This window comes from Raphanus sativus, chromosome 1 (genome assembly GCF_000801105.2).
Source record: "Raphanus sativus cultivar WK10039 chromosome 1, ASM80110v3, whole genome shotgun sequence".
NCBI classification, from domain to species: Eukaryota; Viridiplantae; Streptophyta; class Magnoliopsida; order Brassicales; family Brassicaceae; genus Raphanus; species Raphanus sativus.
This window is the reverse complement of record NC_079511.1, coordinates 9,788,745-9,812,462: the sequence shown is the minus strand read 5'-3', so window position 1 is coordinate 9,812,462 and position 23,718 is coordinate 9,788,745. Positions and strand designations below refer to the sequence as shown.

The 23,718-nt window shown below is 31.1% G+C and overlaps 4 protein-coding genes across 6 annotated transcripts; 3 read left to right on the top strand and 1 right to left on the bottom strand.

Moving 5' to 3' along the window:
• Positions 1-646: 646 nt before the first annotated feature.
• Positions 647-5,153, bottom strand: LOC108861927 (sulfate transporter 1.3). Of its 2 annotated transcripts, XM_057010102.1 has the most exons (12): positions 4,805-5,153; positions 4,675-4,723; positions 3,255-3,462; positions 2,871-3,045; positions 2,724-2,789; positions 2,531-2,644; positions 2,330-2,446; positions 1,539-1,952; positions 1,254-1,444; positions 1,074-1,154; positions 867-943; positions 647-783 (listed from the first exon to the last, which is right to left on the bottom strand). In XM_057010102.1, exons 1-11 carry the CDS (start codon positions 5,111-5,113, stop codon positions 922-924), a joined length of 1,746 nt encoding a protein of 581 aa, XP_056866082.1. In that variant the 5' UTR covers positions 5,114-5,153; the 3' UTR covers positions 647-783; positions 867-921. The 2 variants fall into 2 exon arrangements, with proteins under 2 accessions (XP_056866082.1, XP_056866075.1); XM_057010095.1 differs by having other exon boundaries at positions 721-783; positions 867-1,154.
• Positions 5,154-7,460: 2,307 nt separating this feature from the next.
• On the top strand, positions 7,461-8,280 carry LOC108854130 (uncharacterized). 2 transcript variants are annotated; one of them, XM_018627645.2, is made up of 3 exons: positions 7,461-7,620; positions 7,881-8,031; positions 8,133-8,280. In XM_018627645.2, the coding sequence occupies exons 1-2, from the start codon at positions 7,522-7,524 to the stop codon at positions 8,013-8,015; spliced, it is 234 nt and encodes a 77-aa protein (XP_018483147.1). In that variant the 5' UTR covers positions 7,461-7,521; the 3' UTR covers positions 8,016-8,031; positions 8,133-8,280. The 2 variants fall into 2 exon arrangements, with proteins under 2 accessions (XP_018483147.1, XP_056859050.1); XM_057003070.1 differs by having other exon boundaries at positions 7,881-8,055.
• A 5,220-nt stretch (positions 8,281-13,500) lies between these two features.
• On the top strand, positions 13,501-17,134 carry LOC108858376 (uncharacterized). The gene is made up of 13 exons (XM_056989537.1): positions 13,501-13,594; positions 13,700-13,834; positions 13,901-13,948; positions 14,060-14,260; positions 15,372-15,463; positions 15,547-15,669; positions 15,762-15,875; positions 15,969-16,076; positions 16,166-16,231; positions 16,333-16,444; positions 16,558-16,626; positions 16,745-16,857; positions 17,056-17,134. The coding sequence occupies exons 1-13, from the start codon at positions 13,508-13,510 to the stop codon at positions 17,132-17,134; spliced, it is 1,347 nt and encodes a 448-aa protein (XP_056845517.1). The 5' UTR covers positions 13,501-13,507.
• A 2,823-nt stretch (positions 17,135-19,957) lies between these two features.
• On the top strand, positions 19,958-23,627 carry LOC108839553 (uncharacterized). Its single transcript, XM_018612331.2, has 2 exons — positions 19,958-20,171; positions 22,195-23,627. Exon 2 carries the CDS (start codon positions 22,422-22,424, stop codon positions 23,271-23,273), a length of 852 nt encoding a protein of 283 aa, XP_018467833.1. The 5' UTR covers positions 19,958-20,171; positions 22,195-22,421; the 3' UTR covers positions 23,274-23,627.
• The last annotated feature ends 91 nt before the right edge of the window (positions 23,628-23,718 follow it).

The following is a 23,718-nucleotide window of genomic DNA, read 5'->3' as shown; positions in this document are numbered from 1 at the left end:
ATACTACAGTATTATTTTGTCAATGTTCGAATCTTTAAAACAAAATTTTTTGTCAGTTTTCCACCAAAAATCCGCTGTTAATGTTTGGGTTGTACTAGCCTATATCAAAAGTTTTTAATTATTTTGTGTATTAGTTTTTTTTTTTTGAAACACTTTTTTTTTGAAACACCATTTTTTGTGTATTAGTTAATTAATGTTAAAAAGAAAAAAACAAGTTAAACAAATCATGATTTATTGATATAGAAGTTACAAAAGAATGTACAAAAATGATCTGTGATCTGAGCAACCATCAGCGCAAACCTCTCTCAACAACTCAACCATGTGAAAGATATTATAATTCATTCAGTACTCACGGGTGCAATAGGAATTACAGTTGATTTTCCCACCGACACCATGGAGTATTTGATTCCAGTATGTTGAAAGTAAAATATAATATGACTATATTTTGCAAACTCTTTAAGCAAAACAAATGAAAGCTCTAAAGATAAAGGCCTCATAGGTCAACTAAATCCTTGACATCTGTGTCACACATAGCTATAAGGGGATAACATCGAAGGTACTGACTAGTGACTACTCAACTCAGTCTATAAAACATACAACACTTGTACTTTTTGCTTCATCATCAAGATTCTTCCCGTTTCAGACCTCATCGGAGAGTTTGGGACAGCAAGAATTAACGGCTTCAGCCACCGTCAGAAATATTTTGTCGTATCCCAACATGTCTACGAAGTTAGAAACGTATAGCTTATCTATTACCAACGGTCCTGGATTCGCTAGAACCAACTGTATTTCCACAAAAAAAGAAATCAATTATAAAACTCTTTCGTAATCTTTGCGGTTTAGCTATATGGTTTTATGATGTGTACCTGAATGTCTCTCTTCTGGAGAGATTTGTATAAATCTTCTAATGCGTGAATACCACTAGTATCGATGTCTGTGACAGCTGAAGAACGTACAATAGAACATCATTTAATTGGCTGTAAATCATGTGCTCATCACGCTCTTAGTTAGTGATCTATATGTAAAGAAATATACATTCTGTATAAGATAAAAAGTAGAGTTGGTTACGTGACATTTCGATGATCAGAAACTGGATATTAGGCAAGCTAACTGCTTTCACTTTCTCTTCTTCATCTATCAACCACCTTTGAATCCTGTATATTTCAAGAACAAAACAATAAGGTTGTTGAAAATGATTCTTGCTAACCAAGTAACCGTAGACACAAAGGTTTGTGCATGATTCAGTCTCCTACCTTTCTCTAACGTAATTGGAATTGGAGAAGTAAATAGCGGAGTCAACACGAATTATCATAGCTCCGGGAACCCTAGTCGCTTCAGGATACTGATGGATATTCCGGTAAACCGAAGTCCTCGGAATCTTTCCAAGAATAGCCGTCCTAGGTCTTGTAACTTGCAAGAGTATCTTAGCAAAAGATATGCCCACCTAAAACATATCCACACACACACACACACGATCAGCTAAGGAAACTACAACACGTTATATTAATCCACATGTATAGTTTTTCCTTATGACGTACGGCAATGAGAAGACCAATCTCGACAGATGCAAAGATGACACCAAAGAAAGCTCCCATGCAAGCAACAAAATCTAGCTTATCAATCTTGAAAATCAAAATGGCGGCGTTAACGTCTATCAAAGGAATCACGGCGTTGATGATGATCGCAGCAAGAATAGCGTTGGGTGTGTATTTGAAAAGAGGAGTGAGGAAGAGAAGCGTTAAGAGGACGACCATTGACATTATGATGTTGGAAACTGCTGTTTGACATCCTGCCACGAAGTTCACAGCTGATCTTGAGAACGAACCGGTGGCTACATAGCAAGAAGTCATCGAACCGATCACGTTCATGGCTCCTAATGCTACCATCTCTTTGTTTCCGTCGATTTGGTAGTCTTTCTTTGCTGCAAATGATCTTCCGATCGCTACAGCTTCCTGTTTTTTTTTTAAGAAGTAAGTTTTTTTGTTCGGACCAATCATAATGAAGATTTGTCTTTGCTTCTAAGTTTACTAGTTTCTCTGTTTCCAAATGTAGGACGTTTAATAGAGTTTTCGATATTTAATATGTAAAATGTTTTATTCAAAATTGTATAGCCAATGATATTTTCATAATCTATTTTATAATTGACAAATTTTTTTTTTAATATTATAATATTTTTAATTTAATAATAATATATATTTTTAATTTAGTAATATTTTATCAGTAAAGTAAACTTTAGAATTTTATAGGTAAATTTTTTTTTAACATTATAATAGTTGTGTATTTATTTAAAACATTATATACTTTGGAACAGAAGGAGTATAATACATACAGTTAAGGCAATCATGCCCGAGACAACGCCAATGCGGATGCCTTTAAGTAGGTAATCACCGGAGAAGTATATTAGACGCAACGAAGAAGGGTTTATGCCTTTATCGAGATGGTTCACCTATATAAGAAAAATCAAATTACAACAACAGAAAGTATAATAACTTGTAGAACAAGACATCTGTATATATGGTTATTTGCTTACTATTTTAACACCTTTCTTGTCGGCTCGGGTTATATAAACAAAGAAGGTTGAAATAATAACTGATAGCAACGGCGCTACGGCCGGAATCCAAAACAGTTTCTTGTTCTTCTTCCCCTGTTTGTATAAAGAGATCAGATCAGAACAAGAAAACATAAATCAAAGAGAGACAACGATGGATGGTTTGAAGACTTACAATGAACTTACAGACGAGGAGGAAGATCAAAAACGATATACTAATGAGTATAGTCTGCCAGTTCCACTGGAAGCAATGATACCAAACGTATGAGGATATAGTGAAAAAGAAAGAAACTGAGCTGAAGAAAGAGTTATGAGTTATTACTCCGTGATGGGCTGAGCTGAAGACGGATTGAAGAACAGCGAAGATACTTGTTTTCTGGGTGAACTTCTTGATTCCAAGGAACCCTTTCAGTTGTTGAAGAGCTATGGTTATGGCTGCTCCGCCCATGAACCCAACCACCGCGGCGTGGGATAAGAAATCAATCAAGAAACCTAATCTGAAAAAATTGAAAAATTATCTTACTCACGGTCGATCCTGAGACTCAAAAGGTTATAAACATTTTAAAGTAAAATCTAATTAAAATTTATTTTAAAGACAAATATTTCATTAGGCTTTGCATATGACTTGGACCTAGATCAGGAAAAACCTATCTAAGCCAAGTATACATAACTTTGATGTGAATGTGATGTGAGGTTAGTAAGTTACCTAAAGAATCCGAGTGTTACTTGAGTGACACCAGCGAAGAACGTGGCAGTGAAGGCTAGGCGGAGATATTCGTTAGGGTTTGTGGTCGGGTCGATCTCAGCACGAAGCAGAGTGCCTAAAAGGAGTGAGACCACTGCGACGGGTCCGATCGCTATATCCCTTGAGCTTCCCATAAATGCGTACACCAACGGAGGAACAAAGCTTGAATCTATTACATAGTTTGAAGAAGAAAACAACACCAAACAATTAGTAGGTCAATAAACAATCCAGCACATCTTTTATTTATGCTCTTGTTTTAAAGTTTACAATTTATAGTAAATTTGATTAAAAGCAATAAAAATCATCTATACTACTCACTCCCTTTCAAAATAGATAATGTTTTATGAAGTTTTTGATGTTTCAAAATAGTTGATGTTTTCATATATCAATGTACTTTTAACTTTATCAAAATTGTGTAACCAATAATATTTTGTAATCTGTTTTGTGATTGGTTGAATAATTTTTAAGTTATATTTTAATGATATTTTTTATATAAAATATAAGCTTCTTAATAATTGTGCACAATCCTAAAACTTTATGTATTTTGAATCAGGGAAAGTATTATTTATGAAATTATTTTGCTGATATGTCATTTCCTACATGATTTTAGATTTTTTTTAAACACTTTTTTAAAAGAATACCTACATGATTTTAGATAAATTTGTTTATTTGTTATGTTTTATTTATTTTGTTCCTACTTGTTTTTTCTTTGTGTGTTTCAATATTATTTTGGTAATTTAATACTAAATGTTTCTGGTCTAAAAATATAAAGTAGATTAAGAGAGACAAAAAAATCACCTCTCACTTTACTTCATTGTGTGAAATATTTGATATGTAACTATTCTTTCTGGTCTCATAGTTTTATATCTTTAATTTGTATTAAGAACATTTAGACCGAGATAAAAATCAAAGATCAAAGAAAATTAAAATGATTAAAAATTAAAAAATAAATTATCATGATGTTTAAATCATACTCTCTCGCTTTCATATTATTAGTAGTTTCAGAAAAATTTGTTTGTTTCAAAATATAAATTGTTTTTTCTATTTTATGTAATTTATATTTTTACTGGATATAGTGCGATCAATCAAATAATATAGACATAATTTATGATTAGTTTAACTATAAATAATTTATATCTTAAGTGTTATTTTAAAAATAAATAATATTTTTTTAATATTTGTGTATTCAACTAAAACTATTTACATAAAAAAAACAGAGAAAGTAATACATATATTAATAACTATTAGTAAGATGACTAAGTCCCTATGGCAAAACATCTAGTAAAACAGTAGTTACTTCTAAATAAAAGATACAACGCAATATACAATAATCTTAGCTTAATTATGAGCATGAAATGAGATTGAGGCTGATTTAACTTACATAGACCATACTTAGGGTCGAGACCTGCGAGCTTTGCATATCCAATATCCTGAAACAAATAATAAAGACGCATATTTATACATATGAGAATGAGATTCTTGTGAGACAAAAATAATCAATGCTTATTTACCTGAGGAATGCACAGACTGGCTATGGTTAAACCGGCAATAAGATCTCCACGAAACATCTTGAGATTGTACTTTCGTCCCCATTCGAAAACCGGGAAGACAGACTGGAGCCCGAGCATGAGCTTCTTGGACAGTGACTGGTCCTTGAAATCCCTAAGAGGATCATCGTGGAAGAAGGTTTCTTTGAAAGTGTACATGAACTCATTGAACAGGTTTTGCTTCGGAGGAACTTCAACTTTATGGACAAACGGTGTGTTTGTCTGCCTCGGGGAAGACATATCCACCGCCGAAGGCTCTCCTTCACCGTCCATAGGGTGAGCTCTACCCGACGTTGCTATGTGTGTTTTGTAGCAAACGCTTAAAAACCTATTTATAGAAATATTGAGATATTTTTCCAAAAACAAAATATCAAACCTATAATATTTTTTTTCACCCGCATAATTTTTCAACGCAAATAGCATTAATTAAGAAAAAAAGAGAATAAATAATTCAAAAAGTTCTAAGTGGTTCTAGTTGCCAAAAAGCAACAAGCGCATTGCCATTGTAACTTTTACTACACGTCATAGACCCGGCAATTATCAAATTTGAAAAATGATTATGCTGTATACGTCTTTCATAGAATCACTTTAGACTAATAATTATTGGCTGATTATATCAACACGAACGTACGGTGATTAAATTTTTTTTTTTAGAACATAGTGTCGCATATCCACGTATATATTAAAATTATAAACGCCTGCTACATCAGAAAGGAGAGAGGAGAATTAGATCTTCTCATTCTTTTATGAAAAAGAAGGGGACCACAAAATCTCGTGACTAAATATAATGTATGCCTACGAATATAGTGATTTTTTTTGGGCAAAACCTACGAATATAGTGATAAATAAAACAGGAGGAGCAAAACCATTGATAGTGGAAGGTGAAAGCATTGCATATACCTGGAAAAATGAATACCTTTTTTCTTTCCTCCAAAGTTCTTCAATGAAGAAAATTTCTTCTAAGTCGAAATATTTGAAAAAAAAAAATTGTGGAAACGCCAGACTATTGTAGAAAATGTCTGTTAGTTATGTTTACCAATCTAAGAAAATAAAAGCAGAGGAACTTAGATGCTGTACAGGTTCACAGAACAAGCTGATCACCTCTCTAATTAGTATAAATGAGAAACCCAAATTTAAGAATAGAGGAAAATTACGATACAAGTTACAGCATACAGAACCCAAAAAGAAACAGCTTCTAATGCTGTTATAGATCCGAAATTTACGAATAGGACACTAGGCATTTCGTTGTTGGTGATGCAACTGAAATAAATAGAAAGTCAAAAAAGCTAAGCGAGAAGGTTGGAGATTAACTTTCAGTTTATGTGTTCATCTAATGACTCACGTTGGTTGACGGGCAGCCGCATAGATTAGCATTTCATATATTATATCATCGTTGTTCCATAGTGCCTTATTTTTAAAAGATAAAAATGGTAAGTTCACGAATAATATTATTCACTGCAATAGAACAAAAGGGGAAAACATTTGGCCTTGGCTACATTACAAATCACAATTAAGGAATGTCAAGAACCTATTAGACTGGAAGAATCATTACAATTTAAAGCTTTAAATTATAGCAGTCCAATAGTTAATACATACTTAGGTGTATGCTTGTTCTTACAATTATACCAATTTGTTTTTGTTTTGTTACTATCAAAAGTAACAATGACAAACAAAAAGCTTCTAAAGATGGAAACTATTTAATATTATAAATCGCTAATACAAATTATAATACTAAGATTTGATGTTGCACTATAACAGTGATGAAATAAACATGGTTGTGTTGTTGACGACGTACCTCGCTAATAAGCGACGCATTCAAATTTCATAAGACGATATTAATCCCCAATCGATTTTAAGGACCGAACCAATCCTTCAAAATGATTCGGCATTTCTAAAAAGAAAAAGAGCAAGGTGGAAAAGAAAAACTACTAATTGGCAAAATAACTCCAACATAGTGCATCAATAACGTACGAAGAACAAGCCTCCTCCATCGAATTTCATATTCGTCCAAAACAAATGAAATAAAGAAAAGAAAAACAAGCATAGGATCTTACTACGTCAATTTGTCCATTTGATAAAGTTGAGCAATATTTTATTTGTAAGGACGTATTTAACAAAAGGAGGCCTAAAGAAGAAGGAAAATGCAAGGAGCTGCTGAAAAACTGCTAAAGAGTGCATGGTGTTGATCTGAGTCGGACAGTTTTTTCTCTCACCAAACTATTAAATTTCTGTCTCAGTGAATAAAATTTTCTCCTGGTCCAATTTCAAATGAAAGCAAGACATGGGTTGGGCCTTAAGATTCATTCTATAGTTTTCGGCCTAATTTGGTGACCAAACTATTAAATTTGGGTCTCAGTGAATGAAATCTTCTCCTGGTCCAATTTCAAATGAAAGCAAGACATGGGTTGGTGGGCCTTCAGATTATTCTATAGTTTTCACAAATTTGTTTTCGGCCTAATTTGGTTGGTAGATAAGAACTATCAAACCGAATAACCCAAACCAAATCTAAGAATTGTTTTCTAACTCGGATAGATTTTTCAAGAACCGATCGGTTCGGGTGGTTTAACCCGAAATCCCAGCTTCCCGGGACAGTCAATACGCTGTCGTTTTTGTTCGCGGAGTCTACGAAAGTAAAAGAGATCAAAATCGTTCGTGTGTGTCGGGGAAAAAGATAAGAAAGAATGGGAGCAGCAGAAGATGGAGAGATTCGCCAAGGCAGCGATCAAACTACGCAAGTCGCAATTTCGAGAGATCAGTTTCTCGCCTGGAAGCGCCAAAAGGTATTTATATCATCTCCTCCCTGGACTGGATTCGATTCTCCTCTGAATAATTTATAGGAAACGAAGAACCCTAGATTTTTCTATCGAATTTGAGGATTCGGACATCGTTTTGAAACATGGGTTTAGTCCTGTCTTATTGAAAAATTGATTTTGTCTCGTGGGGGTCATTGTTTGTTTTTTTTTGTTTTTCTTGTATTGATCAATTTGATTTTAAGAAACAATAATATATCTGACTTTGCTGCTGCGTTTCTCTGGGTAAGGACGCTGAACTATCAGCAAAACAAGCTGAAGCAGCTAGGAAACGTGAACAAGACATAGCAGCAGGCCGTGTCCCGATGAATGGCCGAGAGCTTTTCTTGCACCAGCCTTGGGTTTTTGACGACACCCACCTTTAGTATTCTTCTTACTCAGGTACACCATTAGAGATACTCATTGGTGGGTTCACTAATATTTCTAAACTAAATTATATGTTACTATATTGTCTCTGACGACGTCTATTTTTTGTGTTGCAGGTGATTCAGACAAAGATCAATTGGAGATCAGTGACCCAACTCTGTTTTTTTTTTTTTTCATTCTGTTCTTGTACTTATTTTTCCATTTTTGTTTCAATTAGACTGTTATACTTTTTTGGAGATTTTGATCATATTTGCATTTATGGTTGTTAACAAAGTCCCAACGATCCTTGACGAAGTTAGATGTATACATTAAAATTTGACTCAAATATGAACAATACTAAACTTGATTTTGTTTCATTGTGATACGATGCCTCAAAAATAAAGGATAGATGTCACTAATGTAAACCATGTATTCATCCAAGTATTTTTTTGAGGAAACAAGAAGAAAGCTTCGTAAATCTTCCAAACGATAAATTTGAGAGGCCTAAAAATGATTATATCAGACTTATCAGTAACATTAACGTTTTGGCCAATGCCAGCATGGCGGTATGGGACCCAACGTAGAGGAGATGATGCCTGGTTAACAAAGTGAAATCCAGGCAATGAGAGAAGCTGAAGGCATAACAAGCTAGCGTTAAGTCGTCGAGGACTATGAAACAAGGGTTCCCCAGCTTAATAGCCAATAATGTCCAAAGATGAGTATGATCGATCATGAACCAAGCATAATGAAACATTGGTGTCTTCAAATTTTTTTGAAAAATTACATTGACAATAACTTTTTTAAAAAAATTTAGACTCCCAAATTTACCGTATAAAAGTTTTACAGTTCCTTAAATCCGAAGACCGGCCCTGAATATGAGAAGTTGACGAGAAACACAAATAGTGTTACTTGTATACCATTTTATCAATAAAATACCCTACTTTAAAAACTTCTTAAATAACGTAAGATTAGTAGAAGTCCCCCACCTTAATATAACACTAGAGTTTGACCCGCTCTTAGAAAGGGCGAGTATATTTTGTGTTCTAATTTTTTTTAAATATTTAATTTTCATACTTATGTTTTCTTTTATAATCATATTTGTGTTTTACTTTATAATCATATTTGTGTATAAACATTAATCAACATATATTTTATAAAATAATAACAATTTAAAAGTTGATCATGCTTACATTCATTTCTTCGTAATCATATACATGTTTCTTTGTAACATTTTTTGTATTTTTTTTATATGTTTTTGAGATTTAATTTATATGTTTGTGTATAATATTTTTAAAAGTTATTAGTAAGAAATTTTGATAATTTTATTGAATTATTGAAGTTGCAAAACTATACACTTGTACTATAGTTATTTCACATATTAATTTTGTACTTTATTCCTAAACGGTGATTAGTATTTTTTAAAAAACTATGCAACTGAAGTGGTGGTTTCATCCACAATACTATATATTTTGATGCAGTTAGTGTTTTTTAAATATGTATATATTATGTAGATATATACGTGGGATGCAATTACAAAGAAAGGCAATATTTTAAATATCTAAAATGGATTCCATGTAAACTTTGGTAGTTCATATATGGTAACTATTAAATGTAATTATTTGCGGAATCCTTTCCTTAATTGGTTGTCTACTTTTAAGGAAACTTTTGTTAAAATTAAAGAGTGTTAATTGCATAACAAATTAACTACTGTTTTCGATCAAACTTAAAAAAACATCTTTAACTTAAAAAAAAAAAAATATTCCAGTGGCATGAAATGGTAATTTTTGAGAAAAAAATCAGGGTTAAATACTAAATGTAATTCAGTTTTAATAGTTTAGACTAGCTTTTGATCCGCGCGCCCGCGCGGGTATTTGTTCTTCGTAATCATATATTTTAACTTTTCAAAATTTGAAAAATTTAATTGTTTATACTAATTGTTTTGTAGATTAATAAGTTTTCCGAATTTCACTGTTGTGTCTGTTCAATGTGATTAGCCTTCATTTATAAACTATGAGATTGTGTTTTTCTTTTATTGTTAATTTATTTAGTTTATTTGATAAATTTAACAGTAAAGTATTAAAGGTTCAATTATACTTGTGGGTTTTATTAAATCATAATATAAATATTTTGTTTAAAAGTTAAATATAAAGTTCAATTTTTTTTTTTGATATTTTTGAAAACAAATACATTATTTAGACAAACCAAAAAAAAATTAACTAAGTTACAAAATAAATTTTAAAAATAAAAAGAGATTGAATGTAAAAAAAAGATTTTTTAAATATTAATTTAGCAAACCTTATGTTTTTCCTTTTTAATTGGGCCAATTTTGTATGAAAAAGGTTCATGGACTGTTTACAAACATTGAAGCCCATATATTATTTTTACAAAACTTCATGACCGAATAAATATTCAAACCCAAATTACTATATGCCATTATTTTTTTCGGGTAACCTAACGATAAAACCGTCGTTACTTTTTCTCGATAACTTCAAGCGACGACTGAGTTTTAGATGTCCTGATCTCAATTTATTATAATCGATTGTAAGATTTTGTAAATCTTGCTTGAGAAGAGTAAATCGATGGTAGAATATCAGAGATCAAATCAATTTAACATCATTGTGTTTAGATCAAAAATAAAAGTAGAGTAATTAATGTATATTTGTAAATTCTAATTTCATAGATAAAATATACAGTTAACAAAATATAAATGATTACTAATTGGACTTTTTAATTTACGGTGATATATGATGTTATGTTTAAATGCGTAAAATTAAGAAAAGTAATTGTTTTACTTTTATTTCCATTTTTATTGTTTGAGCCACAAAATATTCAAATGCATAAGATTAAGGAAATGAGTAGTGGTCAAGTAATTATTTTAGTTTTATTATCTTTTATTTAGAAAGCAATAGGGGGATGTCGGTATATGCGTGAAGCTATTGTCAACCGTTTATTTACTTTGCTTGTTAGGAGAAAATGTATCTTATTAATCGATGGCACAAATAAAAGTATCTTATTAATTTTATAGTTTGTTTTCAATAATTAGATTTCATACCCCATAATCAAATTCTCGCATAATGCTCATAAATAATACACTTTATAATCGATCTCTTTTAATAATGAATAATTTTCAAGTGAATCAAATAATGACTGAGATTTGGTAATATGATAATGCATGAAAAATATTCTTAGTTGATTTTTTTTTTTTAATTTTCGAATATTTTATATGAAAAATCTAAGCTGCACAAATATTTAAGGTGATTTGTGGCATATACAAAAATATAACAAATTGATAAACAATAATAAATGTTTGACTTTGTGAACCAAAATCTAAACCATAAAACAACCAAACCATAGCTTTATAAAATTAATATTCAAAATGATGTTGGCATGCAGTCATAAAAAATATTATTCTCTGTTTATGTCATGCACATGTATTAGAAAACGTGAATATAATGGTGAGATACGTTTTGATACGAAGAGCATTTTTAAAATTTATGCTCAGTCGATATCGTTAAAACAACACGTTATTATTTTTATCTTTTCGGTTTGGTAAAATTCTAAGGGGGGGGGTTATTGAGAGATGAATTTTCATGAATTTTGGAAATTTTGAGATTCCTTTGTTATTGGTTCTTGGATTTCATAAATCTTAATAGAATCAATTGTTATTGGTTTAAGAATTTTCAAAATCCATTCAAATCCATTGTTATTCAAAAAGTTTTGTTATTATAGATTCTCTAATTCTAACTAAATCTATTGTTATTGGGACATGAATTCTATTCATTTTTATTCATGAAACTCAACTTTCAAAATATCATATGTATCCATGTGATTTTCAAAATCCATGTGCAACTTTTACCAAATTATGTCCAAATCTATAATTCATTACATTTTGCATACCATTACACTTTTGAAAACATAATTTATATTTATAATGTTTATCATATTCAATATATAATTAAATTTATATATATATAAAAACTTTAAATAAAAAGTTTATAATAGTTTGGAAATCATTTTCAAATTTCAAAAAGAAAATAAAAAAAAACAAAATTTTTTAAAAAAACGTTAGAATTTGAAAACTATAATTCGAAATATTTTAAAAAAAAAAAATATTTTTTTATTATTCTTTATATATAACAAGTGTGTCTCTTTAATGAAACCTCTTTTGGTAATCCAAGTTAATGAAAAGCTAGACAAATCTAAGAAAATCATGATCAAATTCTATAAGTCATTGTATATACATTTTCACAATCCACATAACTTTTAAAATCAATCAACTCTTAAAATTCACAAACTCTATACAAATTCTTCTCCCAATAACTCCCCCTAAATTTAGGAAGTATATGGGCCATAATCAATTTGCAAGTCCAATTTTTATTAGATGTCAACGAAATTTAAGATAAAAAAAAAAGGAAAACGACAGAATTATAGGGTCAATGACTTAATGGTATGAATAGGTAATTTTTGTGCAACTCTGAGGGTTAATTCCTTTTTGTACTTCAGTTTTAATAGTTTAGATATTTTCATTTCAATATTTTCGCTCTTTTCCCACTCATTTTCATATGTTTATCTTACCATTTTAATTTTTTATCAATTACACATAAATAACTAAAAATAATTTTCCATATTGGGTATTAAATAATCACCCACAGAAAAGATAATACAACGTTCCATTGAAAGGTTTACTGCAAAAGGTTTTAGAAAACCAGTTTTCTTACTTTAGAAAGAAAAAAAATTCTTATTTTTGTTGTGTTGTAAGAAATAAAAGGAAAAAAAAATCTTCTTCTTGTTGTGTTGTAAAAAATAAAAAGTACTGAACTGAATCTAAAGTTTACAGTATTAAATTAATTTTAACTTCTTTGAAGCTATTTTTCAAATAAAAATCTGCCACTATGTTTCTAATTTTAGTTACATATCCAGATGTTGTTTTGTGAATGAAACAATATCTCAACTATGAAAATAAAGGAAAAATATCATCAATAATTGAATAGTTAAAATAGGAGAAATGTAGTATTCAATTTTGGCGGATTTCATTTTAAAGTTAGATTTTGTACCAATATATGTAAAATAAAAAAAAATCTAGGTTGAACTATTTTTTAGCTCTTCTTATTAAAAGTATGGCGGTCTCAAAATGCATCGTTTGTTGGTCGACACATGGCTATTTCAGATTTTGCAATCAACACTCAGATTATATATATAACGACATGCTCATTACTGTCCATACCTTCCTCAATTTCTGATCTATCAGCATTTGTTTCTGAAGAAAGGTAATATTCATTTCTCACACAGTTTTATAGAACATATAACTTCTCACAGAGTCATTTACATCTAGTTAAATACTAGCATCATTCTTAAAAAGTAAGGCTTCGCTATAAGTCCAATTTAATTTCCAAAAGCTTTTCTTGTAATATATTCAGTGCCAAAATTTTCATTATCTCATAGTACATAATTTTCTTCAATATAACTTTTATAGGCTTAAGTTTTGATTGTGAAAATTGCAGTGTTGTTAAGAATGGCTTCAAACGATGATCTTGAATTTCCTTTCGAAGCCAATCCCCTCTTGTTCTTGGATTCACCAGAAACTTTTAATGCTGCCACGGTATGCTTCTTTATTTCAAATGGGATGGAGTCAAGTTTTCATTCTCAACCAAATATACAATATATGCTGCTTTGGACTAATTAAATGCTGTTTACATATATATAGGAGTGTCAGGAAAGTCCTTCGTTGTTGGCTTCTCAAAATGAGCACAGTGCGATTGTTCCATTTGTCCCTGTCTCTGCTGCCACAAACGATGTATACCCACCATCATTGATAGAAAATCCAGACACTGATCAAGAGGCATTAACAAGAAATTCAAGCTTTGATCAAGAGATAGTAGCACAATATCAAAGCTTCCATCCCCAGGACGATTATTCTAGATCTATCAACGCATTACAGTTATCTCCTAACGTGGTATGAACATAACTTAACTATGACACTTCTTTCGTGAACTTAACCAAATGACATTCTCTAATTATTTGGAAAATTCATACCAAAAAAATTACTAATATCTTAAATATACAGCAATCATATACACTCGGCAATGGCCAAAGAGAAAGTGTATTCAGTGAAAACTGTTTGCTAACCTCGACCAATAATGCGATGATGAGCACTGGACAACAGTCAGTTGGTTTGCAACATGGATATGTAAACCAAAGCTATCAACAACCTTTGATGTCGCAAACAAATCATAACCTCTTCAACGATCCATATGTTTCACCAACGGTATGAATCTTATATAACATTCTATTGTTATTAATCACATCTCATTTAAATATAGGGAAAATCACATAAAATTTATAAACTTATAAGAAAATTGCATTTTAAATCTTGGGAGTTAACTGGTAACATTTTAAACAACTAAATTTATTTTAATAACATATTGAACATCGAAACTAACTTATTTTTTGCACAAGTCAAAATTGTAACCGGTTATTGTTCATTAGCACGTAAGAATCGATGACATGGTGGTTTACATTTTTTTATAGTTATTTTAATTTATAAAAACAAATAAAATTAGATAAAAATTCAATATAAATTCTAAAAATTGATACAAATTCAAGAAAAAATAATAAAAATAATAATAAAAATATTTTTTATAAATTAAAAATTATAATAAAAATAAAAAAAAATTGTAAACATCGATTAAAATTAATAAAAAATTAGTAAAAATAAATAAAAATAAAAATAAAATAAATGAATTGTAAATATCGATAAAATTAGAAAATATTGGAAATTTTAAAAATCTGGAAAAAATGATTTTCTTAAAAAATTTAAAAATTGAAAAGGAAAAGTACTTGAACCCAAACCTTTTTGGTGTTTAGGTAGGCATATGAGCACTCGTGTGTCCGGGTTTGGATCCTTCAGTATTTTAATATTTTGAATTGTTTTATTTTTAAAAAATAATTTATCAAAATTTTCCTATTTTTTTCTTAATTTTTCTTGATCTTTACAATTTTTTATTGTTTTGTATTTATGAAATTAATTTTGTTTTCTTGAGTTTTCCTGAATTTGTATCAATTTTTAGAATTTATATTGAGTTTTTATCTAATTTATTTGTTTTTATTAATTAAAATAGTTAAAAATTATTTGAAAAATAAACCACCACGTCACCAGTTTTACCTACTAATGAATAATAACCGGTCACAATTTTGACGTATACAACAAGTAAGTTAGTTTTGATGTTTAATGTGTGATTGAAACAAGTTTCATTATTTAAAATGTTACCAGTTAAATTTTAAAGTTTAAAGCTTAAACTTTTGTCAACTCCATGGTTTCATATAGATTTTTCCTTTAAATATATATACTCAAGTTATTCAGTATTATGTTGACTCAGATGGGGAGTAATTTACAACAAGTGGAGAGAACTAATGGACTAACCAATTTCAATCCTATATATGGCCTTCGAGATCACCGCCTTCCTCATTTGTATATACTTCAACTTATAACAAGCAGTCTCTTCAGATATTTGCAAAGGTTTATAACTAGCAATATTAATACATTTATATCAGTGGATACAGTATTCAGGAAGGAAGACATAATCTCGACTTATTAGTTGAACAACTCAAGCATATTCGTGGAAATGATCAGATGCAACAACCTGAAACGTCCAACAGGCATATTCCACCATATGTGTAAGAGAACAACGTATTTTGGCTTTTTATATTAATTATCCACATTTTTGTTAAACTTAATTGTGTTTAACTAATCTGTTAAAATATTATAGGGAGGCTTTGCAAAGCAATCAACACCTGCAGATTCCTTATGCCTTGTCTGCAAGTACTATACCAAATCCAGAGTATCGTACTCCCATGATTTCAAACACCCAAGTCCTACAAACGTAACTATAATGATTTTCTTTACTATTTCATTTCATATGTACACTTAAAATTATATTAATTTTACGACTGAACAATTTTGTGAATGTTCACAGGACAGAGAACTGTTCACCCTTTGCACAGACGTCTTATCAATCTGATCCATTTGCTTTTAATTTCCAAAATTTAAGCTCAGTTAAAACTACTCGTCGAGCCCGTGGAAGGTGGCATTACTGTCTTACAAAACATGTTGTTTTAACCTTTTCTTTTATGATCTAGTGTTTTAAGAGATGATATATTATTCTCAAATTAGGCCGAGGAAAAATCAAATTCCGGTGCCTTTGGTACCTACAAGTCAAACGCTTTTAACCTCTCCCAGGTACTAAATTTCTCTACTAGCACAATATCTGTTGTGGTTAGTTTCATGCATTTATATATGTACATGCTAATACTGCATATATCATACTCTTGTTAATTTAGACATTATGGCACACAAGATAAGGGAAAACAACCTATTACAGCAAGGCCGCCTCTTAACCCAAGTCTCTACGCTCAATGTCAAAATTCATACACAAACACAATGATCCAGCAAGTGAGTTTTTTCCTTTTTGTTGTACTTTTTGCAAAATGAGCAATACAACAAAATAAGGTCCTCTTTCTAGTCCACACTTTGATATTCTCAACTTTTGGTGTCTAATACTTCAGAGTGGAGTTACGAGGCAACGTAGTATTTATGATCAATTTGAAAATGAATGCTCAACGTTTAAAACAAGGGTACGTGCACACATGCACTCTCATATACGTAATTTATTTTCTCAATTTACGCTAAAAAAATATTTTCTCAAAGCATAAAAAGTTATGAGAGTGTGAATTAATTAAATAAATATTGCAGAGGATCATGGTCCCGTGTCAAGAGAAATCTATAGCAGATTCATCAACTGCTTCCTTTTGGCAAGAAGGAAATTTGCGTTCATCAAGTGCTGCAGCCAGTAACCATGAAGAGAGGTTTGTTTATTCAAACTGTAGATATACAAAGTAAATTGCAATTGGGAAATTTCTTAAGGAGACATACGTAGTAAGATTTCGATTTTCTTTAAGTAGTAAGATTTGGTTAGTTTCTTTTTAAAATCTTAAATCGAAAGCTTAAGCAAACAAAACAAAATTTAGAATATTTATTACTTATACATTTACTTCTTCTTTCAGGCCCATAAAAAATACGATGTATGATCCATTGTACGCAGATGTTGGATTACCCATAGATCCTCATTTGAGGCTCTTTTAGTTAAATTTATTGAAATGGTAATTATTTCGTATATTTTACTATATCATTTAGGATCTGTATATATAATAATACCATGTATAACCAAATATTACATTGTAATCTTTTGTATTTTTTTCTCCTTCCCAGGACAACATAATTTAAATGCTTAAAAGAATTCAATAGGATGGAAAACTATTTCAAGACCATCCCTCTAGATCATATAACCAACTAGAATATATATTCAATAGTTTGTAATCTAGTTGTTTATAATAGTACTAGTATATCTCCCGTGCTTAGCATGGACAATGTTTTGTATGTCATATTTTTACAAAATATGATAGGTATTGAATTTGTAATAAAAAGCTAATATTACTTTATTTCTTTGAATTATCACCACCACAGCTAATAAAGACGTTCCAGAAAATTGAGAATTGGTTTACTCTATTGTGAATATGTTATTGACATATTTTCCTATTTTTTAGTTTAGTTTTTTTTCCTTTTTGACCATATGTAGTTTTCCTATATCTAAAGAATTTTTTTTAGATAAGTTAAAAGAGAAATATTTTACAAAAAAAAGAAATTCAACATGATGTAAATTATAATTTGAGCATTGAAGAGTTTGGCCTTTTTTTGAATGAATGTTAAATTTATTCGAATAAAAAAACCTTTTAATAATAAATGCAACTCTATTTAAAAAATTGCTATAAAACTAAAAACTAAACATATTTAGTGTGAGAGGCTATTCACCTCTCCCTCTTTTGCTCTCTTTAGGCTTTTCATCTGCGGATCGAAAGTCTAAACATATTTAGTGTATCTTTTTATTGGTGTTGTTTGGTTTGGCGTCAGAGGTTTGTGGAGGTTTGGGTGATCCTCCGGTGGCTTGAAAATGGCTCTGGTTTTCTCCATTGTCTTTTTCTTTTTTTTTCCTTTAGCGTATCGGGTTGTCAGATCTTGTTTTGACGGCGTGTGGAGGTAGTATGGTGGCTCTGAATTCGTGTGTATGGGGCAAAGTATGTGGACTGTAGAGGAAGTTCGTCGAAAGTCACCGTTGGATTGTAGATGTGTTTGGGGACTGTAATTTGCTTCTTCGAAGTTTTTTCGCGTCAATTTTTCTTTTGTTGGTTTTCTTTCCCTTAACCTTTACTTTCGTATACGTAGAATAAGTTTGATCTTTTTTTTCTCTGCTGTAGTGGATCTCGTTGGTTCTTTATTGTTCAGATCTGGTGTAGTGGTTTACTGGTGGATTTTTGTGTCGTCGCGGTGGCTTCTTCGTGTGACGGTTTCATTATAAGATTTAGGTTCTAGGAGATGGTATGTATTTCTTTTAGTTTGGTTGTCATTTGTGCTCTGAAATTTTTTTGCGGTAAAATTTTTCTCTTCAAAGCAATAGTGGCACATGACTGTCTAATAGCATGTGTAGCATGTGCTACTGGAACGGTCGAAAAGAATCTCAATCTAAAAATTAAAAATATTTTAAAATTTCAAAAATAAATACATAAACCCAAAGATACAAAAAGAAATTATTTCAAAAAAGAAAAAAAAATCACTAAACACGAGGATGGACCGGACCCTAGCTAACGTATTTTGGTCCAAGGTAAATCCATCCCTCTCATGCGATGGTCCTTCGTTATCAGAAAAAATGTGAACGACTAGGTTTAATGTGATCAATAATCTGACAAGAAACTGCACCATAGCTCGAAGCCTCGAAATGCAATGAAAATCTTGAAGCCACCATCTTTTGATTATTAACTTGAAGCCAACATTTTTATTTGGGTATATATGGTTTATTGATAAACATTCTCCAACCCCGGTAATATTCTCAGTATTTTCTAGTACGCATTATATTTTTAAGTATTATAAGTCTGTGAATTTCTTTGATAGGCTTTCTTTCATGAATCTGGTGCATTTAGGAGGAAAGCCCAAATGGAGAGCTCGATCCTTTTTGAAGTTTACGATTTTGAATATCATAAATTCGATTGATCTCACTCGTCCATACCATATTCCAAAATGGCACATTTGGTGATTTTTATATATTGTCTCTTTCGTTTTTGTGTTCTGAATTTCTTGGTTTTCTAGCTGATAATAAGGTGCTTTGGGAATCATCAAAACCGAAATGTTTATTCTATTCACAAAAAGCTTCTACTATTATCAAAAATTATCCTTTATCAAAAAAATTATCGATTAAGAGAAAATATCCTGAGAGCTCATCTCATCACATTTGACTTCATCCTCAAAAATCATTAAAATGTTTCACTTTCAGATAACGATGGTCTCGTTACAGCTTGTTGCAGCATTTCAGTGTGTCATAACTGGTAAGTAAACAACTATTGAACACGTTATGAAATGATTATTGCATAAAATTATTTTTTATCTTAAAAATATATTTTTAAATATGTTCATAAAACAAACAGTACACTTTATATAATAAGATAAATAATCAACTTTAAATCGTCCTTCAGATAAACTTTACTTAATTGCATTTCTCAAAAAAAAAAAATTTACATAATTGCAAATTTGATTGGGTTCCTCTCCAATAATAATAAGAGTAGCCCGTTTTGTAATTTATTTATTTTGGAAGTTCTGTCATTGCGGCTATCAGCTTAAGCCATTATCCCTTAGATGAGAAATTATGAATGATAAATTTATAAAATTGTGTTACCATGGCCATGCTGTAAAAATTAAAATTGTTAAAGGTCTTATATATATCCATAACCCCCAAAATAAGGAAATATTAAGGATTTACAACAGGCGACAGAGGAACGAACGACCGACTTGGTTATACATCCTAATCTTAATTCCTCCGACTTCTCCTATTGTTAAGCATTAATTTATTTCCTTTATTTTTAAATTCCGAATATGATTTCTTGATTTATCTTTCCTTAATCCCAAAAGATTAAAAATCGAATTAATTGATAGTGTATCTTATCGAGATTCCGTTTCGACGAATTAAATTCTCTTCTGCTTCGTTGTGGGTGCGTGTATAAGAGAACAAAAGTTCGTGTAACGTTCATCCTTCAACCTCAGAGAAGAAAACTCCTTCGCTCATGCATGGATACAGGTATCAACTCCTCGATTTATTTTCTTTTGAAAAAATATTTCTTTTAAATTAGTGTATCTCCTTGGTCATGTTTTTTTTCATCATTTTAATCTTCACGTTCAATCTGTTTCGTGTTTGCTAATTCTTTTATTTAACGATTCTTTTGGAAACGGATTAGAATTGTTTGATATCATTTTTATATCAATCTCTCTTTTTTTTAATTCAAACTTTTCTGTTTTATTTTTGTTTTCATGTCAAATCTCAATCATTCGTTATTATTTTAGAAACGTAAATACCTATAAACAACATAGGAACCTTCGTGACTTTTTTCTTCATTTCTTGAACTTGGGTTTAGATTGTTGTTTGAATTTTGGGAAAGATGGCTGCAGAAAAACCCGAACAAAAATTATGGGAAAATATATTCGTGGGAAGTTGGCTTAGTTTTTCTTTAGGGAATAAAGGAAGAGAAATTGCCAAAAATACCATTTTCATAGTACCACTTTTCATGTTTACACTAACCACTTTTACCACTACTTTTAATGAAGGGTTTAGATTTGAACGTTTAGGATTTAGGGTTTAGATTTTATGTTTTAGGGTTTAGATTTGATGTTTTAAGGTTTAGGGTATAAAGTTTAGGGTTTAGAGTTGAGGATTTAAGGTTTATAGTTGAGGTTTCAGGGTTTAGGGTTTGGGATATTGAATTTAGGGTATATAGTTTAGGGTTTAGGGTTTAGAGTTGAAGATTTAGGGTTTAGGGTTTAGAATTGGGGGTTTAGGATTTAGAATTTTGGATTAAAATTTTGAAAAATATATAAAAACAAAAATATAAGAGTCTTTAACATTTTAATAAATAAGGTATTTTTGAAAATGTGTACTTAGTGGTGGTAAAGATGAATAATGGTATCTTTAAAGTGGTATTTTTGAAAATTCCCCATAAAGGAACGCGTAATTTGTTCGATTTGACCAATGTGTTTATGATTTTTTTATTTAACTCAAATCATAAACGTGTAGTTTTTTTTTGTTTTTATTATAACGTTTATAAACTTTGGCAACAGATTTTGGCTGTTTGAGCTTCTCATTTCCTTTACCCTTTATTAGTATTTTAGAACAATTGTTAGTATTTGATAAAAAAAAAACAATTGTGTCTTTTATAAAAAAACAATTGTTAGTCTATAGACGTTTTGAATATCATAACTTAGTTCCTACCACTGATCGTATACTTCTTGTTTAAATTACTTTATTTCGTTATATAATTTAGAATGTTTTTGTGTTGTTATAAACTTATTATAATATTACAATTTGATTTTCCGAAACAACTTGGAAAACACATTCTAATTCTTATAAGCTATTATTTATAGATAAATTTTATGTAGTTATACTTGTTACTTTTTGGTAAAAATATCTTAATTGCTGCATCATCTTGGTGATCTACTCAAATATTGGATAAATTGTTGGGGTTTTAGTATTTTAGGAAGCTACAAATGCATGCAGCATGCTTATAGATATAAGTTGTGCAGAAAATTCTTAAAACTTAACTTAAAAAAACATATTATGACTAAAAAGAGAATGAAGGTTTTCATTAGTCGATGAGATATAGATACATTGTTTATAAAATATTGTAAATATTTAAATAATTAATCTATAGATAAATTCTGTTCTTTGAGTTTACATATTTTAATTATGATATTTTGAAGAAATAATCCTTAGTGGTTGACAAAAAAAGAAGAAGAAATAATCAGTTTTACATGCTCTTATAATTGTTTATAAAAAAGTTTCAAACTAGACTTTTTTTTTTGTCAACTCAAACTAGACTATATATATAGATGTATTTTTGGACATATACTCATTTGCTAACCGAAGAATTTGATTCATTGGATAGAAAAAAGGTTTGGATGGATAATTGGATATATAGAATTTCTAAGAAACCTCCAGAAGCTTTTATGGATTAGGACACTGGTTTTATAATTTGATGATGATGACATATTCGCTGGAGAACAGTTTTATTTGGGTCTAATATACATTTCATTATTTTTTCCATTGACAGGGAAAAAACATTGAATGTCACAGATTCTCAATAATATCTCAGAGACCATCCCTTCGATGATGTCACCACCTTCACATAGCTGTCTTCCTATTTAAAACCTCTTCATGCAACTCTAGCATCCCAATAAAATAAAATAAAAACAAAACCCACCAAAAAATCATTTTGTTTGGGTTTTGTATTTTATTTATTTATTTATTTCATCCTCCTCCGTCTCATCATCGTCACACATGGCTTCCACTTCTTCTTCTGATCAGTCTCTTTCCATTAGTTCCCATCAAACCTCACCTTTATTGACGTCATCCATGCTTTCCCGTACGTCATCATCTTCCTCCGCCGTTGGAGACTACATCGGGACAGAGAGCTGTTTCGACGTCCTCTCCGCGGTTGAAGGAAACAACGTTGTCTCCCGAGAGGAGCCTTTGAACCGTTATCGTTATGGAGGAAGGAGGAGGGAGGAAAGAGAAGCTAGAGCCGCGGCGGCGCGTGAGTTTCCTCCCCCCATACCGTTGCTTGCTCAGACGGAGAATCTTCTCCCGCACATGCCGTGGGTTCTGAAGCGTGTGGTGACGAGCGACGGGAGGCTTATCCTTAGAGAAGAGAAGGTTCGTCATCACGAGTATTTTCGTGCGCATAGATCCAATGGACGCCTCACTCTCCACCTTGTTCCTCTTGACGGTGACGTTTTGGAACTTCCCCAAGAGCCCTCTCATTACCCACCTGATGATGTTGATGAGCATGATCACGATGATCATGATGATCACGAGTGTGATGGTGATGATGTTGATGATCATCACGAGGTGAGAGATGATCTGGCGGATAATGTTGACAAGAGTGTAATTATTACTGCCCGTGATGATGAGGATGGTGTTATTGATAGTTATGATGATGATGAGGGCAATGTGCATGGTGGTGGTGAAGAAGAATATATGAAAGCTACAATATCGGCGGTGGTAGAGGAGACGGTGGTGGAGAGCGGAGGAATGGTGGGAGGAGGAGGGGGAGGATCACCGAGAGGAAAGTGTTTGAAGTCATGTTTTGTTGGTATGAGAGCTCAAGAGATCAGACCAGTCCTTAGTTGATTATTATTGTTAATTAGTCTTTTTGCGGGAAACAAATACTTTACCGTCGCAGAGAGTTTAAAGAAACAACCGGCTTAGATTAGAGTATGAATATCAGAGGGTTTTTTTTTGTTTTTTTTCAACTATGAATATGAGAGGGTTTTTCTCATTAAAATAATTAATTTCTTTCGTCTTTTGTAATTTTTTAGAGTGAAATCTATCTTCTTTGTGAGTTTTTGTAGGATATTTAAACATCTTTTTAGTGGGTCAATAGTTTTGTCGGTACGGGAGTGATGTTTTTTCTGTAAGTTTGAGTTTATCTGGCCGGGTGCATACTATGAGAAACAATACACTTGTAAGGGAAGATTTCAAAATCAAATCGTAATCTCCTTTAGGGGATATTGAAGACAGATCGAGAGATAGGGAAATACACAAAGAAGGAAGAGAAACATCACAGCTAATATTC